This window comes from Schistocerca nitens, chromosome 8, assembly GCF_023898315.1.
Source record: "Schistocerca nitens isolate TAMUIC-IGC-003100 chromosome 8, iqSchNite1.1, whole genome shotgun sequence".
In the NCBI taxonomy this organism is placed as follows: Eukaryota; Metazoa; Arthropoda; class Insecta; order Orthoptera; family Acrididae; genus Schistocerca; species Schistocerca nitens.
In genome coordinates this window covers 362,404,382-362,423,695 of record NC_064621.1, presented here as the reverse complement: position 1 = coordinate 362,423,695, position 19,314 = coordinate 362,404,382, and the positions used below count along the sequence as shown (strand labels likewise).

Below are 19,314 nucleotides of genomic sequence, written 5' to 3'. Positions count from 1 at the left end.
TACATATTGAGCGAATGGCTGTGGAGAAAAGAAGTGTACAGAGAGAGATATTTTAGAGACAGAAATCTTGTGAGGGAAGGACATGATGTAAAAGACAAAATTGTAGAAAGAACGCTATGTCATACATATGCAGCAATGAACTTGAGGATGAACATGAGTATTCAGTCAAGAAACAGTAAGGCCATCACAACCTGTACACATTTTTCACACTGTTAAACTATCCTAATTTCCGTTACATTCCTTTTATATATAACCACATTAAATTAGCATGCACCTATGACATAAAACTACAACTTTTGTAGGGGAAGGACAGAAGAGGACACTAAAGGAAATCCTACGCCCATGAAAAGACAGTGAGTATGGTTCCACAGATTTTAACAAAATGAGCAACATTATTTACTTTATATAAAGAATGAGGGTTTTACAAGGAAGGAAGATTAGGGCTTGAGGCAGAGCATATGTTTCAAGGACGGGGAAGGAAATCTGGATGGCTGGATATGGATTCGAACCATTGTCCTCCCGGTAAAGATCTTTTTTGTGGTCAACCATGACATTCAAACATACAGTGCTATCTCTATCATTCCAGATATATATATTCTTCTATGTTCACTTCTCATCTCGTTTCTCATACTGTGCATTCCTCACTTGTCACACAGAGAAACCTATACCCAATATCATTTTCACCGTTTATGTACATATGTCACTCCAAACACTTTCTTAAAGATGACTGGCAATGTGGCCTTTCAATGCTTATTTCTAAACACACTTAAGTTTTAAGAATCAAAAATCCAGGATGGAATAAAGCATAAATTACTACTCACCACACAGAGGACATATTGGTCAGCACACAGACATGATGAAATATTTCGTCCAACAGCTAATAAAATCTAACAGTTCACATTTAAACTGTCTGCCTGCTGACCAACACCAACTCTATGTGGTGAGTGACAAACACAATTTACACAGACACCAACCTTATCAGCATTACTCTTAATGCACCGAATGAAAAATGGATTAGCATGGTTGAGTGTATCCATAAGACTGTGTAGTGACTGCTGAAACTGTGCAGTAACTGTCTGTGGCTGTTTTCGAGCTTTTCCTGGTGCTTGTTGTTGTTGTTGAGTCTGTGGATGGCCACCTAAGTTCTGAGCTTGTGTTCGTCCTGCAAGTGTCTTTACTGTTTGCAGGTTCTTGAGGCCTTTCTTACTGCGTTCTCGTGGTCTGAAGGATTTGTTTTTCCTGCAAAGTAACTGAATGCTAGTAACTCAAAGACTTATTTGCAATAGCACAAAAAACACAGGAGATAAATATATGACATGTTCTGCATTATATCATAATTACGAAGCACTCCACAGTTATAAATACTTTATCAGAAAAACCATATAAACTGTATACTAAATTTCAAAGCAAAACATCAAGAAATAATTACAAGTGGGCCAAAAATAATATTCTACATGATCAACACACAAAAATCGCAAGATTTGTAAATCAGGAAGCAAACTGTAGAATCAAACACAAATGAAGCGTATAAGAAATGTAGCACATGGAAAGAATGATACCAATAATTCCGTAAAACAAAATAACATACAAGAAAATTGGACTGGGTCAGCAAAGTAAGGGGGTTGGAGTTAATAGGCGAAAAGTGTAAGAACTAAAACACCAAAGCACACAATTAAGCTAATACAAGCACTTGTGATAGTCATAGGACACTGCAGAAAATTACTCCTGGCCATGGCATCAATAACATTGAAAAAAAAAAAAAAAATCCATGAACAAATAGTCTCTCATAATGAATAAAACCAAATGAAAATTTAGATCCCACAACAAAAAATGTATGTAAGTTTAATTTGCTACATTTACAAGTTAGGCCTTAGATGCTACTGTAACTCAATAGATCAGGTTGTTTCTGCTTGCAGCCCCCCTCCCCCCCCCCTTTCCCGGTAGGCAGCAGGGCGTCCTTGGCACCGGTGGGCAGCTGTGGATGAACAGCTGACACGCAGGCAGTTAAGCAGCCACACTGTAGCCTTTATAATACTTCAGCACTGGCAGAGTACACACGGGAGGGGGGGGGGGGGCAAGTGTCTCATGCATGCACACTCTGGCATGCTGTAGGGCCACCTGGTAGGTACCCTGTACTACCTGCACCTGCTTGAGGGTGAACTGAGGGCAGTATTAGAAGAGCCTACATTACATGAGCAAATTCTAAAGTTGAAGGAAGGCAAGGCCATGCCACTACCGGTTGGGAACATGCTCAGAGAAATATTGTAGCATTCAAATCAGCTTTAGGCTTATGACAGCTAAAAGAAAGGAAGGATGGAAGACTGGAGTTTAATTTCTTGCCACTGAAAATGCCACCAGAGAGAAAAACCAAGTATGGAATAAAGAGTAACAGTAAAGGGGATGAACTGTGCCCTCTTCACAAAAACCATTTGAGATTGTAGTATTTTTTAACAAAACTTTAAGGAGCAACTGACACAATTCATAGCAAGATAACAATTTATAGTAGTAAATAATGCTGTTGTCTGGATACACTTCATTCAGTATATGAATATGAATTAGAGTTTACAATGAGATGACATGTGAGACAAACAGGTATGAAAATGGCGAAAGACAGGTAAGTACCATCACAGCAGAAATATAGAAAAGATAGAGCAGAACTTGAGAGAAGGGAAAAAGTGGATAAAGTGAAAAATGTGTACACAAAAAAATGACAATGCAGAACATAAACAGACCTTGTGGTATGGAAGAGTACCTGAATGGATCCTATTTTGCAGATCCAAATCATATGTTCCAGAAGCCTTTCATTTACTTAATGACATTCTGATGTACAATGTTCTGTGGCAGTACTCAAAGTACATTCTGAAGCATCTCCAATGAATTTGGTATTTGTACCCTATTCTCAACTGCTGTTTTCTTACAAGAGAAAAACGCACTAGGAACATGATGCATTATAAACACAAACAGAATTTTCTCAAGAGCAGAAAGGATATTAGCATAATGTGCAACGAAGCAATGATATGGCTACAGAACCTAGTCATTTCATTACCTGGATGTTAAACATGTATATAAAGAAAGATTCAATTCAGAAAGTTAAAGTCACATGGGGGGAGATGACTTGGCCACCACTTCCTCTCAGAAAGTCCAACCCTACAACAACAACAACAACAACAACAACAACAGAAGAACTAGAAATAGATAACAGGATGTCTACATACAGACCACAATTTCTGCAGATTGCAGGCCACTTGTTTGTGAGCATAGTACACCTGATATATTCCATTGGATTCAAATCAAGCAAATATGGTGACCAAACTGACAACACAAGTTAACTACTATGCACCTCAAACCATTGTACCACAATTCTGACTTTGTGGTACGGGCAGTTATCCTGCTGCAAGACACCATCGCCATCAGGAAAGACAAAGCATGAAGGGATGCAGGTAATTTGCAATAAGGTTCAAGTAGTCCAAAGCTTCATGGAGCTTACTTTCATAGGTCCTATGGAAGACCAGGCGAATGTCTCCCATAGTATAATACAGGACCCACTGGCTTGCTTCTATGACACGCTGCAGGTTTCATGTAACACTAAGATAGATTCATCAGACCAGACAACACGCTTCCACTGATCCACTTTCCGATCTTGAAAATTTCTCACTTACTGCAATCACAACTGATAATGAGGTTAGGTCAACATGGGAATATGCAACGGTCATCTGCTGCACAGCCCATGTTCAACAATTTGTGCTGAATGGTGAACTCCTAAACACTTGTGCTGCTCCATCATTGTAGTCTGTCGTCAGACCTATCACAGATTGTAGCCTATCCTGCTCTAAATAGTGGGCCATAATATGACCGCTTGGGCTGCTACAGTCTTTAATGCGTACCTAAAGATCTGCAGTTCCATCTTACTGAATTTTCCTCCTTTGAATTCAGAGCTGTTACAGATTGTTATCTGATAATTACAGTAAATCTTCCCAGTTTTTACTCCAAAAATTACACACACAAATCAGTTTATAATTAAATTAATATTCTTAGACATAATCAATGGGAGGTTCTGAATTACTGGGGCACAGAAGAGAGCCATCAAGTTTGGCAGTTGTGAAAGAAGAAATGAAGTAAAAATTATGCTGACTAGAGATTTTTTTAGTTCTTTTTTTGTTTATAAAGAGATGTAAATTCTCCAAACACTTGAAATTTCATTTCACAAGAACTAACCTCTGTCTTTGAATACATAAAGTGCATTTTCAGACATAATGGCTAGAATTTAACTACAAATAATGAACATATGGATGTATTTTTATCAATTGGCAAGGAAAGTCTGTCATCAGTGTAACTTCTGCTGCTGTGGAACAGGTAAGTTTACATTTTTAGAAATAAAACTTTGATCCTGTCTCAGATTTTATACTAAGAAAAAGTAAAGTACTGACTTTCTTAAAGGTGAAACTCATCATACTTCTTCAGCACAACACATGTGAAATGGAGAATTTTGCAAGGAAAACACTGCACAGGGCAAAAAAGAAATTTTGCGATATTGTATCACCCAAGCAGCAATGCAAATAAATACCGCTTCAGATTCAAAACACAGAATTATACACATCCACTAACAAAAAAAAAACTACTAAAATAAAAAATGTACATCTGAATTACCTAAATTAGTATGAAGATAAAGCTCACAAAAAAAGAAGAAATGATGGCTAAGTCACCCAGGACTCAAACCAACAGAGACACAGCACAATAGAATGAGATGGAAATTAGCAATGTAACTGAACAGATGTGATCTGAAAACAGGAAAAGTTAGCATAGAAATATGAGAAAGATATGGGACAAGAAACACAGAATTATAAGCACAGGCACAGAAGGGTCAAAACAGAATAGCTGGCAGAACATGAAACAAAGACAATAACATATACTGTAAAACTTTACAAAACAGAATGAAGAAAGGAAGAAAAACAAAAATGAGGAAGTTAAGGAAAATTGGTGGATTGGGGAAAAGCATGAAATAAAAAGAAAAGAGAGAGAAGAGCTGACAAACGCACACAGAATCATGAAACTAGGAAGTAAGATGAGAGAGGAAAGTGAGTAAGAAATGTGAGTAAAGAATTAACATACATATTTATTAATGTATGTTTGTTATATACCCTAGACTTTAAAATTATTAAGACATTAATTTGCATAAAATCTTCTACTTTTACATTAAATGTATATCACAGAGCATTTTGCTTGAAGTCAGCAAAAACTATGCTGGGGTAACAGCGCCTCAGAAAAAGTTATTCTTACTTATCAGGCGACACAGTGTCCTACAAATAAAAACGTCGTAATTACATTTCTTGTAACAAGCAATCTTCCACAGGAAATGTTTTTTTTTTTTTTTTTTTTTGTAGTTAAAATTTCATTAGATTGTGCTTAAACTGCATAACAAAGTGTGCTATATGATCACTGAAGAGGGTACATGTCTAGGACTTAGACAAAATGGGACAGTGTTTCTGAAGTAAATGAGAATACAATTCAGTTTCCTAACAGTAAGATAATCTAATAACTGGGTACTAACTCAACAAAGTTAAAAATTGTCAAGAAACTGGCAACTCACTGAAACAACAGAGACATGTAAATGGGAACCATGAGGAAAGAGGTGGTGTGGAAAAGGTTGCTTTGGTATGAAAGACAAAATGAAAAAAGAATGGGAAGAAAGGAGTGAATGGCACATACAATGGAGGAGATACAGAGAGGAAATGTAAAATAAAATGAAGTCTAGTTGGAACACTCCAGTACATTTTATTAACATGTATCATGGGCTGGCATAATTCCTGCCTATTAAAGGTATTTTTTTTTTAGTAAGTAGCTAAAACTTTTATAGCAGTTTCTTTAATAATGTAACTGTTTTTTGCCAGTATTTCATTAAGCGTAACCTGCCAAAATAGGTGAAAGTGCACGTGCAGAAACAACGCAAACTTTCTGTAAGGGGAATTTATAAAACTACATATGAAGTTTGTGGAAAGAGTTTGAAATACTTCAAATAAAACTAGGTGTATGAGGTCTGTTCAAAAAATTCCGGAACATTCATAATTTCGCACCAATGGCAAGTTGGAGCGAAACATTGTTGGCAGCCCTGCAACATGCCTGCATTTAATGTGTAACTGCTGGTAGTTTCATTGGAGATGTCTGTTAGTTATTGTTCAGTGTTGTATTAAGAAGAACATTGTGTCACACAGCTTGCAAATTTCAAGATGGCAGAGTTAGAGAGGCGACACACCTGCATTAAATTTTGCGTGAAACTTGAGAAAATTTTTACAGAAAAACACCAAACAATGCAGGAAGCCTACAGTGATGAGAGCTTAAGCAGTAGTCGGTATTTCGAATGGTTCACACAGTTCAAAAATGGCCAGACAGAAGTTAGCTTTTTGACTACTATTGATGAGTTTATTCGTCATGCTGCATGCCACTCCCTGGGTGCTAATAACAAGTTTAGTCACAGCCACTGGTTTTCCCCTGGACGCTGTTGACGATTTAGGTCACACCAGTTTGCCGGCCCCTAAGTGCTGGTGACAAGTATAGACGCGCCACTACCTGAACCCTGATGATGAAGTAACTCGCACAGCGGACTTACCACCGCATGCCTCAGTAGCCTTTCGCAATTCTGGCTGCTAGCTTGTCGTCCGATTCTCTGTCTGTTGTCAGTCTAGGCTTCGCACTACAGTTCACTGTCCATCAGAATTTACTTCAATGTTCTTCGCATCCTGTATGTTACAAAGAAAATGGCAAGACGTCGTGGGTGTTCTGAGGAAGAGAAGCGATAGTGATGATGAACTACTTGATTTTGATGAAAGTGATAGATCTTTCATAGGATCAGAAAGCTGTAGCCATACACCATCAATGTCAGCAGTGGTGTCAATGCAGTCTTGTGTTTCAGCAAGAGACGTTAGTTGTTCTGAATCTAAAGACTCAGAAAGTGAAACACCTATGACGGAATCACATCTTAATGATAAATTTGACTGGAAAGAAAATGATTTTTAGCCAGTTAATCATGCATTTGATGATACCCTATCAGAATGTGAGTCAAATAGGAAATGAGCCAAGTAATCTGTCAGTTTTCACATAAGAACTAATGAAATATATATCTGACGAAACGAATTGGTCTTATTTAATCACCAAGGAGAATACTCCAGTGGAAAGATACTGGATATGAAGAAATGCATATTTCATAGCTGTTTATCTTCTGATGCTTCACATGAAAAAACTGAAAATTAGTGAATAATGGACAGAAGCTGTTGTTCTAAATACACCAATTTTTAGTGAACTTATGTCAAGAGACCACTTTTTGTTACTTATGAGAATGTTACATTTCAGTGACCACTCTGCCAATACTAGAGGAGACAGATTATTCAAAATTAGTAACATTGTCGATAAAGTTCGTACAGTTTTCTGTTGTGCATTTAATCCACATCAGAAATTATGCACTAATGAAAGTATGCTATTATTCAATGGCCACTTATCTTTCAGACAAGTCATTCCATCAAAATGCAGTAGATTTTGAATAAAAGAAATGTGTGTTGTGACTGTAAGACTACTATGTCTTAGACTTCATTTAATTTCATTATTTATACAGAGACATCAACAAAAACTGAGTTCCACAATTTGGAGGAAAGGTGATGTAGTGGCTACACTAATAAAGCCCTATTTAGACCGTAGAAATACCCTCTATCTCGATAATTGGTGCTCAAGCTCAGATTTATTTCCCTGGCTTCACAGTCATGGGACGAACGCATGTGGTGCTGTCCATAAGAACAGACGCAACACACCGAAACTTCAAAACAAACTGAAATGAGGAGATATTCAATTTATGTGCACTAATATAATGTTTGCTATAAAATGGTGTGACAAAGGGTACGTATGGATGTTGACCACATGTGACACCACAGAAATGGTTGACACGGGAAAGACTGACAGAAATACTGGAGAGAAAATTAAGAAACCACAAAGCATGGTACACTGTAATTTGTATATCATACCATTCTGATATGCTGCTTAGCTCTGTCAGATGTATACAAAAAAAACAATGAAGTGGTATAAGAAGTTCTTTTTTCATGTTCTCAATCTATGTGTTTTAAATGCTCAAGGCCTACACAGGTCACTAACTGGTCATAAAATATCAATAACAGAGTTTCATCTGACGTTGGTAAGGGAACTTACAGAAACATATGCATCAGAGTGCAGAAGAGCTGGCAGGGGATGGTGTTCTGATGATAATCCTCTCAAGTTTGTGGGAAGGCAGTTTCTAAACATTATAAAAAGTTAGCATTCCAAGAAAAGTATGCTAACGCGTAGATGCATTGTTTGCTGAAAACAGAAAGTTCATCAAGAAAGCAGGTATGAGTGTAAAACTTGCAAGGCACCATTGTGTGTTGTACCCTGTTTTGAAAATTACTACACAAAAATGAATTACTAATTGCAGCACAGAAAGAATACAATAGTGCTATCAGAAAAGAACTTTGAAAACCAAAAAAAGGCAAAAAACAAAATAAAAATATGTTTTTAACTTTGGTTGTGCAGGTCCAAAGCTTGGATCAAAAAGGTTGGATGACTTTGAATCTTCTCTATAACTGAATTTAGTGTGCTAACAAAAAGACAAGATTTCACAGCTTTCAAATGTTGGAAAATCTGCCGAGTACTTATGTGCAACAATTAAAATTATAGCACATGAAAAAATATCTGTGGCAGACAATTATTTATTTCCAGCGATTCCAAATTATAACAGCACCAATTACCATCTACAAAGGACGGCTGCATCTGTGCCTGGATGCAACACTTTACACAGTGTACCCATTAGATGTAAAAACTGTGATGGTGGATGACTAGGCACTCAGTTTGTTATATACTCAGAAACAAGTAGTAGGCCATGTGAAATTTCCAAACACGCCACAAAACGAATTTAACGAAGTGAAGTATAATTGTTCTTACCATTGCTAACAGTAAATTACGATGTTGTAATGCGATATGAATGCGGATCTGTATGTCGCTTTCTGCTATAAACAACATAATACAAAATTTTGAACAACAAAAGCGATATATAGTTATCTGTAATCTATGGCTTATTTTATTCGTTCTTGAGTTAGTACAGTGAGAAACCCATTCTTGAGTTAGTACAGTGAGGAAACCATAGAGAAATGCAGATGTTACAAACGGGTATGCAAGAAAGAAAGGTAAACGACTGAGGTAAATTTAACGAATCCCTTCGCTTTCGGCATAAGCTACAAAAATCGTGTAAAAAACTACAAGCAAGATATACAAATAATTCTTAGTGATGGACAATAGTTTTAATGATTCAGTTTGATTCTTCAGTAAGTCACCTGCACAGAAACTACGTAGTAAGAGCATTTATTCTGTATCAGCCGTGAAAGGTCACAGTGCTTCACCTGAAGTCGTAGCCACTTCAGAAATATTCAGCACAGGGTGAGTGAGGCAGCATGAGCCACTTCGGCCCTGGTGGCAGCTCAAGGAACAGGCACTTAGCACAGGTAGCAAGGTTATGCAGCAGGCCGCCGCGCCTCAGTGAACCAAGCAGATGGTGCGCCTCCAGCAGTCAAAGGGTTAAAGATGACCCTCGTTCAGGATATCCATCAAAGTCTACAAGCGATGCTCATGGCAGGAATGTTAACGAAATTGTGGATGCCGATAGAAGAGTGACTGTCCAATAGATTGCAGAAGAATGTAACATTTCAGTTGGATCATGTCACGAAATCCTGATACAGCATCTCAGAATGTATCGTGTTGCCATCGATAAGTTTTGTCCCACGTTTGATGAGTCAAGAACAGAAAGACCTTTGCCTCGCAATATGTGAAGAGCTTTTGGATCTCACAAGTGAGAATGAGATGTTCCTTAAGAGAATCATAACTAGTGATGAGGCATGGGTCTACAGTTATGATGTTGAGACCAAGGCTCAATCTTCACAATGGATTGGGAAAGGTTCTCCAAAACCAAAAAAGCTTGCCAAGTGAAGTTAAATGTCAAAGCCATGCTGATAGTTTTCTTTACTTTTAAAGGATTAGTTCATCATGAATTCATGCCACAGGGACTAACTGTTAATCAATGGTACTATCAGGACATGTTGCAACCCTGAGAGAAAATGTGAGAAGGGAATGGCCTGAAATGTGACGAGACAATTCATGGCTCTTGCTTCACGATAATGCACCTGCATATACATACCTGTTGGTGCGTGACTATTGCACAAAAAACAAAATCAATGAGCTGCCTCATTCTCTGTACTCTCCAGACCTGGCCACTGCGGGTTTTTTCTTTATTTTCAAAGTTGAGAACCCCACTGGAAGGACGAAGCTTTGCAATGTTTGATGGGATGAAAGAAAAATTCGCAGAAGGCACTTCGCATGATCGAGTAAGAGGCATACCAAGACTGCTTCTGGGAGTTGAAACAGCATTGGGAGCAGTGTATCAGTAGTGGAGAAGAGTATTTCAAAGGAGATGAGGCACAATAAGTAAAAGGTAAGCACAGAAAAATTTTGTGGACAAAGTTCTGGAATTTTTTGAACAGACCTTGGAAGTGTGCACTTTGGCGAAGTAACATACTGAAGTGCTTTAGCAGAATATTTTTTTATTTGTGAGATGAACCCAAAAAAGTGGAATCACTACATAAATTGAGTAAATTAAAATTGCGTGTGTAACCTTATCCTGGAATAAAAGCAATTTTTCCTATGAAATTGCTTATGCTAGAGGACTCGGTAATATTCTCTCTCTAATATCCTGGATGATTTATATTTCTGAGTGGCTGAAAAAGAGTGGATTGATGCAGCCAGATTCCAAAATTTTGCATTCCAGCTATTACACTTTACATTCATATTCTGATATACCAAATAGCTCAATATAACTTTTAAACTAATTTCACGATGATAACATGTTGAATAATAAAATTACAATTGAGCTTATCATTTGCATAAGATAAAATTGATGAACATAACAGGTTTCTGACAAACATTTCCATGTTTAATTAAGGAGTGTTACGAGAACTATAAGTTCAGTGAAAATTCTGCCTGATAAATACTGTCATTACGTATTTAATAGTATTGCATTATATGGTCACGACACGTCACTGCACAGCTTTCTGATTCAAAATTTAATGTGTGCGCATTCATCAACAGAGATGAGGGCTGCAATTAATTATATTTTTTATTCAAAAAGTATAGATCAGTACAGAAGGCCAATGTCACAAAAAAATAAAATTAAAACTCTATTAGAAAAACAAGCGGACTTCAGAGATAATGTTACAACAATTTACTGTCACACTGCCATCACCATAACCACCACCATGTCCCCCCAGAAAACCAGGACAAATGTCACTGCATCATGCCGAAATATCTTTTTGTTTTTCACCATTACATACATGACAATCTGGTTGGCTCTCTCCAGAACTCTGGCTTCATCAGGACAAAGTACTCTTCCTAATGCATGCTGTGAATCTCTCCTGCATCCACTTGAAAATTCCATCTTTACACGATTTTGCTGTTCCATATCAGGTTTCTGTGATTCACTGCCTGAATGTAAATGTGACAAGGAAAGCCTGTGTGGCAATCCTTGCTCATTTTGATCATTTTCATTGTCCTCTCCACATTGCCCCTTATAATGAGAGCTTGTGCTGATAATGGAGCTATGTTTCAGTGGTAAGCTGAAAACATTATCACAAACTGCTAAATAAAAGCTTCAATTTTAAATGGTACTTGAAACTACCCAAACTAAAATAATAATAATAATAATAATAATAATAATAAAATACAAAGAAATCCTGTCACAATTATAAAGATGGTACATGCAATGATAATTCCTGTGTCAAAGAAAATGATTTTATAAAATGAAATAAAGAAAAACACACAAAATATCCAAGTTAAACGTAAAGTTGTCATTATAGAGTTCCAAGAAACCAATGGAATATTTTTGTACGTAATTTATTCACAGTAGATGAGTTCATTCGTCTACCGTTTCTACTGCTGTAGGTGATAAATGACTGAGGCATCTATGTGTTCATAATGTATTTCAAATACAGCTCTCTTTAAACACACCAAAAACTTGGAAAGGATACTAAAGGTTCCTTCTTTCACATACATGTAACTGAACATATAAGAAAGGCCTCAAGAGTACCCACTGTATTTGGTGTTTCAGGATACCACATCCTGATGTTACAGATGACGCATGTAACAAAGAACCATCATCACATTCCATAAAATTAACTCACACAACAAAGCCATCTTAAATAAGAATGCATGAGAGGACAGTTTCGTTAAAAATGAGTAGTCTGTCCACCTCAGTACAACTACTGTCCACCATTTACGAACATTTGATGCTGTTTCCACGCATTTAAGATTATATTTTGGCTTGGGTCAACTGGGCAAAATAGATTACTGAAGACATTCAATGATGTTTAACATTAAGTTATTACAGAGGTTTATGATGGAACACACTGATCTGTAGGAATACAGTTGACAGTGTGACCTCAAGCACAGTTGTTTTTTCATACCAACACACAGCTTGAGCTATACAATGTCTGATCAAAAGTATTCAAACACCCTTATGTAATGCAGAATTGACCACTAGATGTCACAACAGGCAGACATCCCAGTATAAATGTAGATGGTGAGTATTGCATTTTCAGTAGAGAAGCAATAACAGAAAAAGATGTCTGTTCTGACAGCTCACTGACTTTGAATGTGGAATAGTCATGAAGTTACCTAAGTAACAAATCCATCAGGGACATTTCAACCTTTCTAAAGCTGTCCAATTCAACTGTTGCAATTGTGAAGTGGAAATGCGAAGAAACAACCACAGTGAAGCCACGCATAGGCAGACCTCACGTATTGATGGACAGGTACCTTTGACCATTGCAGTGGCTTGTTGTAAAAAATTAGCAGAAGAAATGACTCGTGTGTAACACATTGCCGCCAGCATTCCAGCCACAAAGACTGCATGTACAGACTTAAAAAGAATGGTGCACAATGATTGAGTAGCTCCTCATATGCCACACATTTCTGTAGTCAATGCTAAGGGATGCTTTCGGAGACATAAATAGTGAGACCACAAGACACTGAATGCGAAAAACAAGTGATTTGAAGTGATGAATCATGTTCCACCCTGTGGCAACCCAATGGAAGGATATGGGTTTGGCGAGTGCCCAGGGAATGTGACCTGCCATCATGTGTATCACCAACAGTGAAGTAGGGAGAATGTGTTGGTGCTACAGTTGTTGTTGTTGTGGTCTTCAGTCCTGAGACTGGTTTGATGCAGCTCTCCATGCTACTCTATCCTGTGCAAGCTTCTTCATCTCCCAGTACCTACTGCAACCTACATCCTTCTGAATCTGTTTAGTGTATTCATCTCTTGGTCTCCCCCTACGATTTTTACCCTCCACGATGCCCTCCAATACTAAATTGGTGATCCCTTGATGCCTCAGAACATGTCCTAACAAACGATCCCTTCTTCTGGTCAAGTTGTGCCACAAACTCCTCTTCTCCCCAATCCTATTCAGTACCTCCTCATTAGTTATGTGATCTACCCATCTAATCTTCAGCATTCTTCTGTAGCACCACATTTTGAAAGCTTCTATTCTCTTCTTGTCCAAACTATTTACCATCCATGTTTCACTTCCATACATGGCTACACTCCATACAAATACTTTCAGAAATGACTTCCTGACACTTAAATCTATACTCGATGTTAACAAATTTCTCTTCTTCAGAAACGCTTTCCTTGCCATTGCCAGTCTACATTTTATATCCTCTCTACTTCGACCATCATCGGTTATTTTGCTCCCCAAATAGCAAAACTCCTTTACTACTTTAAGTGTCTCATTTCCTAATCTAATACCTTCAACATCACCCGACTTAATTCGACTACATTCCATTATCCTCGTTTTGCTTTTGTTGATGTTCATCTTATATCCTCCCTTCAAGACACCATCCATTCCGTTCAACTGCTCTTCCAAGTCCTTTGCTGTCTCTGACAGAATTACAATGTCATCGGCGAACCTCAAAGTTTTTATTTCTTCTCCATGGATTTTAATACCTACTCCGAATTTTTCTTTGTTTCCTTTACTGCTTGCTCAATATACAGATTGAATAACATCGGGGAGAGGCTACAACCCTGTCTTACTCCCTTCCCAACCGCTGCTTCCCTTTCATGTCCCTCGACTCTTATAACTGCCATCTGGTTTCTGTACAAATTGTAAATGGCCTTTCGCTCCCTGTATTTTACCCCTGCCACCTTTAGAATTTGAAAGAGAGTATTCCATTCAACATTGTCAAAAGCTTTCTCTAAGTCTACAAATGCTAGAAACGTAGGTTTGCCTTTCCTTAATCTTTCTTCTAAGGTAAGTCGTAAGGTCAGTATTGCCTCACGTGTTCCAGTATTTCTACGGAATCCAAACCGATCTTCCCCGAGGCCGGCTTCTACTAGTTTTTCCATTCATCTGTAAAGAATTCGTGTTAGTATTTTGCAGCTGTGGCTTATTAAACTGATTGTCCGGTAATTTTCACATCTGTCAACACCTGCTTTCTTTGGGATTGGAATTATTATATTCTTCTTGAAGTCTGAGGGTATTTCACCTGTCTCATACATCTTGCTCACCAGATGGTAGAGTTTTGTCAGGACTGGCTCTCCCAAGGCCGTCAGTAGTTCCAATGGAATGTTGTCTACTCCGGGGGCCTTGTTTCGACTCAGGTCTTTCAGTGCTCCGTCAAACTCTTCCGCAGTATCGTATCTCCCATTTCATCTTCATCTACATCCTCTTCCATTTCCATAATATTGTCCTCAAGTATATCGCCCTTGTATAGACCCTCTATATACTCCTTCCACCTTCCTGCTTTCCCTTCTTTGCTTAGAACTGGGTTTCCATCTGAGCTCTTGATGTTCATACAAGTGGTTCTCTTATCTCCAAAGGTCTCTTTAATTTTCCTGTAGGCAGTATCTATCTTACTCCTAGTGAGAAAAGCCTCTACATCCTTACATTTGTCCTCTAGCCATCCCTGCTTAGCCATTTTGCACTTCCTGTCGATCTCATTTTTGAGACGTTTGTATTCCTTTTTGCCTGCTTCATTTACTGCATTTTTATATTTTCTCCTTTCATCAATTAAATTCAATATTTCTTCTGTTACCCAAGGATTCCTACTAGCCCTCGTCTTTTTACCTATTTGATCCTCTGCTGCCTTCACTACTTCATCCCTCAAAGCTACCCATTCCTCTTCTACTGTATTTCTTTCCCCCATTCCTGTCAATTGTTCCCTTATGCTCTCCCTGAAACTCTGTACAACCTCTGGTTCTTTCAGTTTATCCAGGTCCCATCTCCTTAAATTCCCACCTTTTTGCAGTTTCTTCAGTTTTGATCTACAGTTCATAACCTATAGATTGTGGTCAGAGTCCACATCTGCCCCTGGAAATGTCTTATGGGGTGATTTTGTGGTTACAGTGTGGACCTCATATTGCACTTCAGGAAATGCTAAGTCAGGGTGTATACACAGACATGAAAAATAGATTGCTGGTTTTTCCTGGATTCCTCAGTTAAAAAAAAAATCGACATTTTCCTGGGTGAAAAAGGGGAATACTTATTTTTCCTTGTTAAGTTCAATATACTTTCCCTCGGTGCTGCAAAACTTTTCAATCCTTTGATCGGTAAAGGTTTTGTGTGTGTGTTTGAGGTTTACGGGCGCTAAACAGCGTGGTCATTAGCGCCCGTAAAGGTTTTATACACCGGCATACAACTTACCAGCACTTTAAGAAAAGAAACCCAGAAAAAAAATCACATTTTCAAAAGATATTCAATGTGCAGCAACATGTGAACTGCACATTTTTGTATTAGGAAATTATAAATATGAATTCCACAAAATACAGCGTGGTAGCTTCCAAAGCACTGAAAACAAGATTGCACTGTGCAACACATTATTGTCAGCCAATCATAGCTCAAGTCATGTGATCTCACCAGCCAATGACAGCAGATATTCAGAGCATAGGATATGTGATGTAGTCAGTCAATAGCAACATCAGTGTTAAGTAGTGCAAACACACAAATACGAAAATTTAATGGTTTAAATTAATATACATTTAGTACAGCTACAACGAAAGCTAAGCTCTCACATTTAATATTGGTCATAAAAAAATTTTTGCTGCCCCCCCGCCCCCCCCCCCCCCCCATGAGGGTGTAGTTAGGTAGGATCCTAAGAGCACAGCTTAAATTGCACCAACTGAATATTTCTGACAAGCACAATTATAGACTCCACTGATGTGCACCGAGCATTTCATGGGTTGCCTGGCTGAATACATTTTCCATTGAACACTTCGACATTTCCATAGAAAAGTCAATTATGTATGTTGCTCACGAATTCATCTCGCACTTGTTTTTGGAGGATAATTATACTTTTTGCAATTGTTACTGCATAAATTTGTAAGCCATCAAAGAACTAAAGTAAATATGAAAAACTAACCTTGAAGCTTGGTCTCTTTTAGCATATGTTACCATTTGAGATATATCCAACACAAATGTGCCAATACAATTTTAAATAATGGGATATACAGATGGTCCTCTGGGCTCGAAATTTTCCTATGTGGCTGGTCCTCGAAGTGTTCAGTTTTGAATGAGAGTTAAATGGTCTGTGATTTAAGAAATTCATCACACACTGCCACACATAACATAATTCAATTTGTATAAAAGGAAATTTACTTTCAAAGTAACACTTCTCAAACCCCCATTTTCAATATTTTCCCGTGACATCACACTCATCAAAGCAGTTTGCTGTTACGAAGTATTGCATAGTCTTCGTCCTAAAGCCATTTGAGACATTTAGTTGTCAGCACATACTTGCGTGTGCACAGTTTTCTTTGCAATTAGAGTTTTAGTTTGGTGTTATTCTGTCATTTATACTTAACTACTGCAGTATTATTCTGGAGTAACGGGATCAGAGTATCAGTTCTTACCAGTCCAAATTATAAAAATTTAACAGAAAACCCAAAAAATGAAACATTTCTGGAATTCTAAGAAATTTCCAGATTTTTCATCCAAGCTTTTCCCATTTGTCTCGTGGCATATACACCCTGTACACATTTTACAGAATTTTGTACAGCGTACAGTAGGAGGAACAGTTCAGAGACTATGATTATATCAGCCTGACAAAGCACCCAGTCATAAAGCAGCATCTTTAAGGCAATGATTGGTGGATAACAACATTCAGGATCCCAGTCTGAACCCATCAGAGCACCTTCGGGATGAGTTACAATGCTGACCCCACTTCAGACCCCAGCATCTTATCAATACCATCTTCTACGTTTTCTGCTCTTTACGAAGAATGGGCAGCCATTCCTCCACTGACTTCTACAAACTTCACTGAAAGTTCCGCAGCAGAGTGCAAGCCACCATAAAGGTAGAGGGTTGACACACCTATTGTCCAATAACAGATGGATAGTGTAGGTACTGAGCACATACATATCACATGTCACAGTCTAAAAGAAATTGCTTTTAATCAGCTGAAAACTATTTTTTCAACAGTATAATGCACTGGCAGTACAAAATCTGAAAATGGATAATATAATACATACTAACTCTACAGAAGAATAAGATCACTGTTGCAAAGTACTTTATATATTTCATGTTGGTGGTCTCAATAATTTCAATAATGTTTACTGAAATCTGTTCTAAATGTCTTTTAATGATACATATAACAGTGAAAGGATATGAAAATCTTGCGTGTGGTATTTGAAGACACTGCAGGTTGCATTAAACCTAAGGGTAGGGGCAGCTGAATCACTTCTCAAACATGAATTAAAATCCACAAGTATGAACTAAAAAAATTAGTAACTACCAAGTGTATTTTTGACATTAAGTTTGTTGATGATTCCATTTTTAAGCACAATATTTTGGGCACGATCTGGCCATATTCATCTTCAGTGGTATGAGATGCACTCACTGTCTAGATTACAATGACCGAGTGAGGTGATGCAATGGTTAGCACATATTCTGGAGGCTGACGGTTCAAATGCCCGTCTGGCCATCCAGATTTAGATTTTTCTGATTTCCTTAAATCGTTCCACACAAATGCCAGAATGGCTTCTCAGAATAGGGCACGGCCGATTTCCTTCAGGATCCTTTCATTATACAATTTTGTGCTCCATCTCTAATGACCTCCGTGTCAACAGAACATTACACCCTAATACTGCTTCCTTGCCTCAAATGAGTATTGGCAACATAATGTTATTTATTTAAAAGTTCAACTCTCTGTCCCCACCATATCCTCTGATCCACATATCTTTTCTCGCATTGGCATTCTGTGAACTTTAAGTTCTCATAAGACCCTCTGGTACTAAATGATGAGATTACTCATGAGATCTTAATAAACTGTTTGTTGTGTCCCGAGATTGGCTTCAAATAATTCCCTGTCCTTATTCATTAGGTTTTCCTATACTCTTATTTAAAAAGACTTCTTAAACGATCAGTCCAATAAACTTGAATTTTTCACGATGACAGCAGACACACCAAGATAAGCCCAAAGGAAAAGCTCTTAAAAAATCCTAGTGGTCTCAGTGGAGTGCTGTATGCAGAACTACTAACAGATGGCCATACAATGCACCACACATGTGTCATAGCAATGAAGCAGTGCTTATGTGCCAGACAGTTGTACAAAATCAGTATTGAATTGTAATGACAAAAAATTGTTGGTGTTAGCATTCATACCACTGCCTGTGTTGCAATCATGGGTAATGCTCAGTTTTTTTTTTTTTTTTTTTTTTTTTTTTTGCACATGCCGTGCAGGTCAAACATATTTTTTTAACAATAAATTATGAGTTACTTTTTCAATATTGTGGAAAGGAAAGTTGCTACTCACCACAAAGCAGAATGCTGAGTTGCAGACAGGCACAACAAAAATACTGTCACAAATCTAGCTCTCAGCCAGTCAGGCCTTCATCAAAATTAGACACACATACAAACACACACATATAAACTCACGCAAACTCAACTCACGAGCGCGCACGCGCACGCACACACACACACACACACACACACACACACACACACACACACGACCGCAATCTCAGGCAACTGAGGCCACACTGCAAGCAGCAGCACGGGATGGGGGCAAGGAGGAGGCTGAGGCAGGGAGGGGGAGGGATAGTAGGGTAGGGGTGGCGGACAGTCATGTGCTGTTAGGGAGTGTGCAGGGATGAGGTGGAAAGAGGGTAGGGCAGCTATGTGAAATTGAGAGGTTAGATGGAGGGCAGTGGAAAGATGGGGAGGTGGATAGCGCAAAAGGAGTGAAGTAAAAAGACTGAGTGTGATG

At 38.1% G+C, this 19,314-nt stretch overlaps 1 protein-coding gene across 1 annotated transcript in view; it reads right to left on the bottom strand.

Moving 5' to 3' along the window:
- Nucleotides 1-19,314, bottom strand: part of LOC126198475 (unconventional myosin-IXa-like) — a 350,557-nt gene that overhangs the window by 181,629 nt on the left and 149,614 nt on the right. Inside the window, exons 13-14 of the mRNA XM_049934833.1 lie at nucleotides 11,391-11,672; nucleotides 975-1,239 (exon numbers count right to left, since the gene is read on the bottom strand). Coding sequence (XP_049790790.1) covers nucleotides 975-1,239; nucleotides 11,391-11,672 — 547 coding nt within the window. The remainder of the gene's footprint in view (nucleotides 1-974; nucleotides 1,240-11,390; nucleotides 11,673-19,314) is intronic.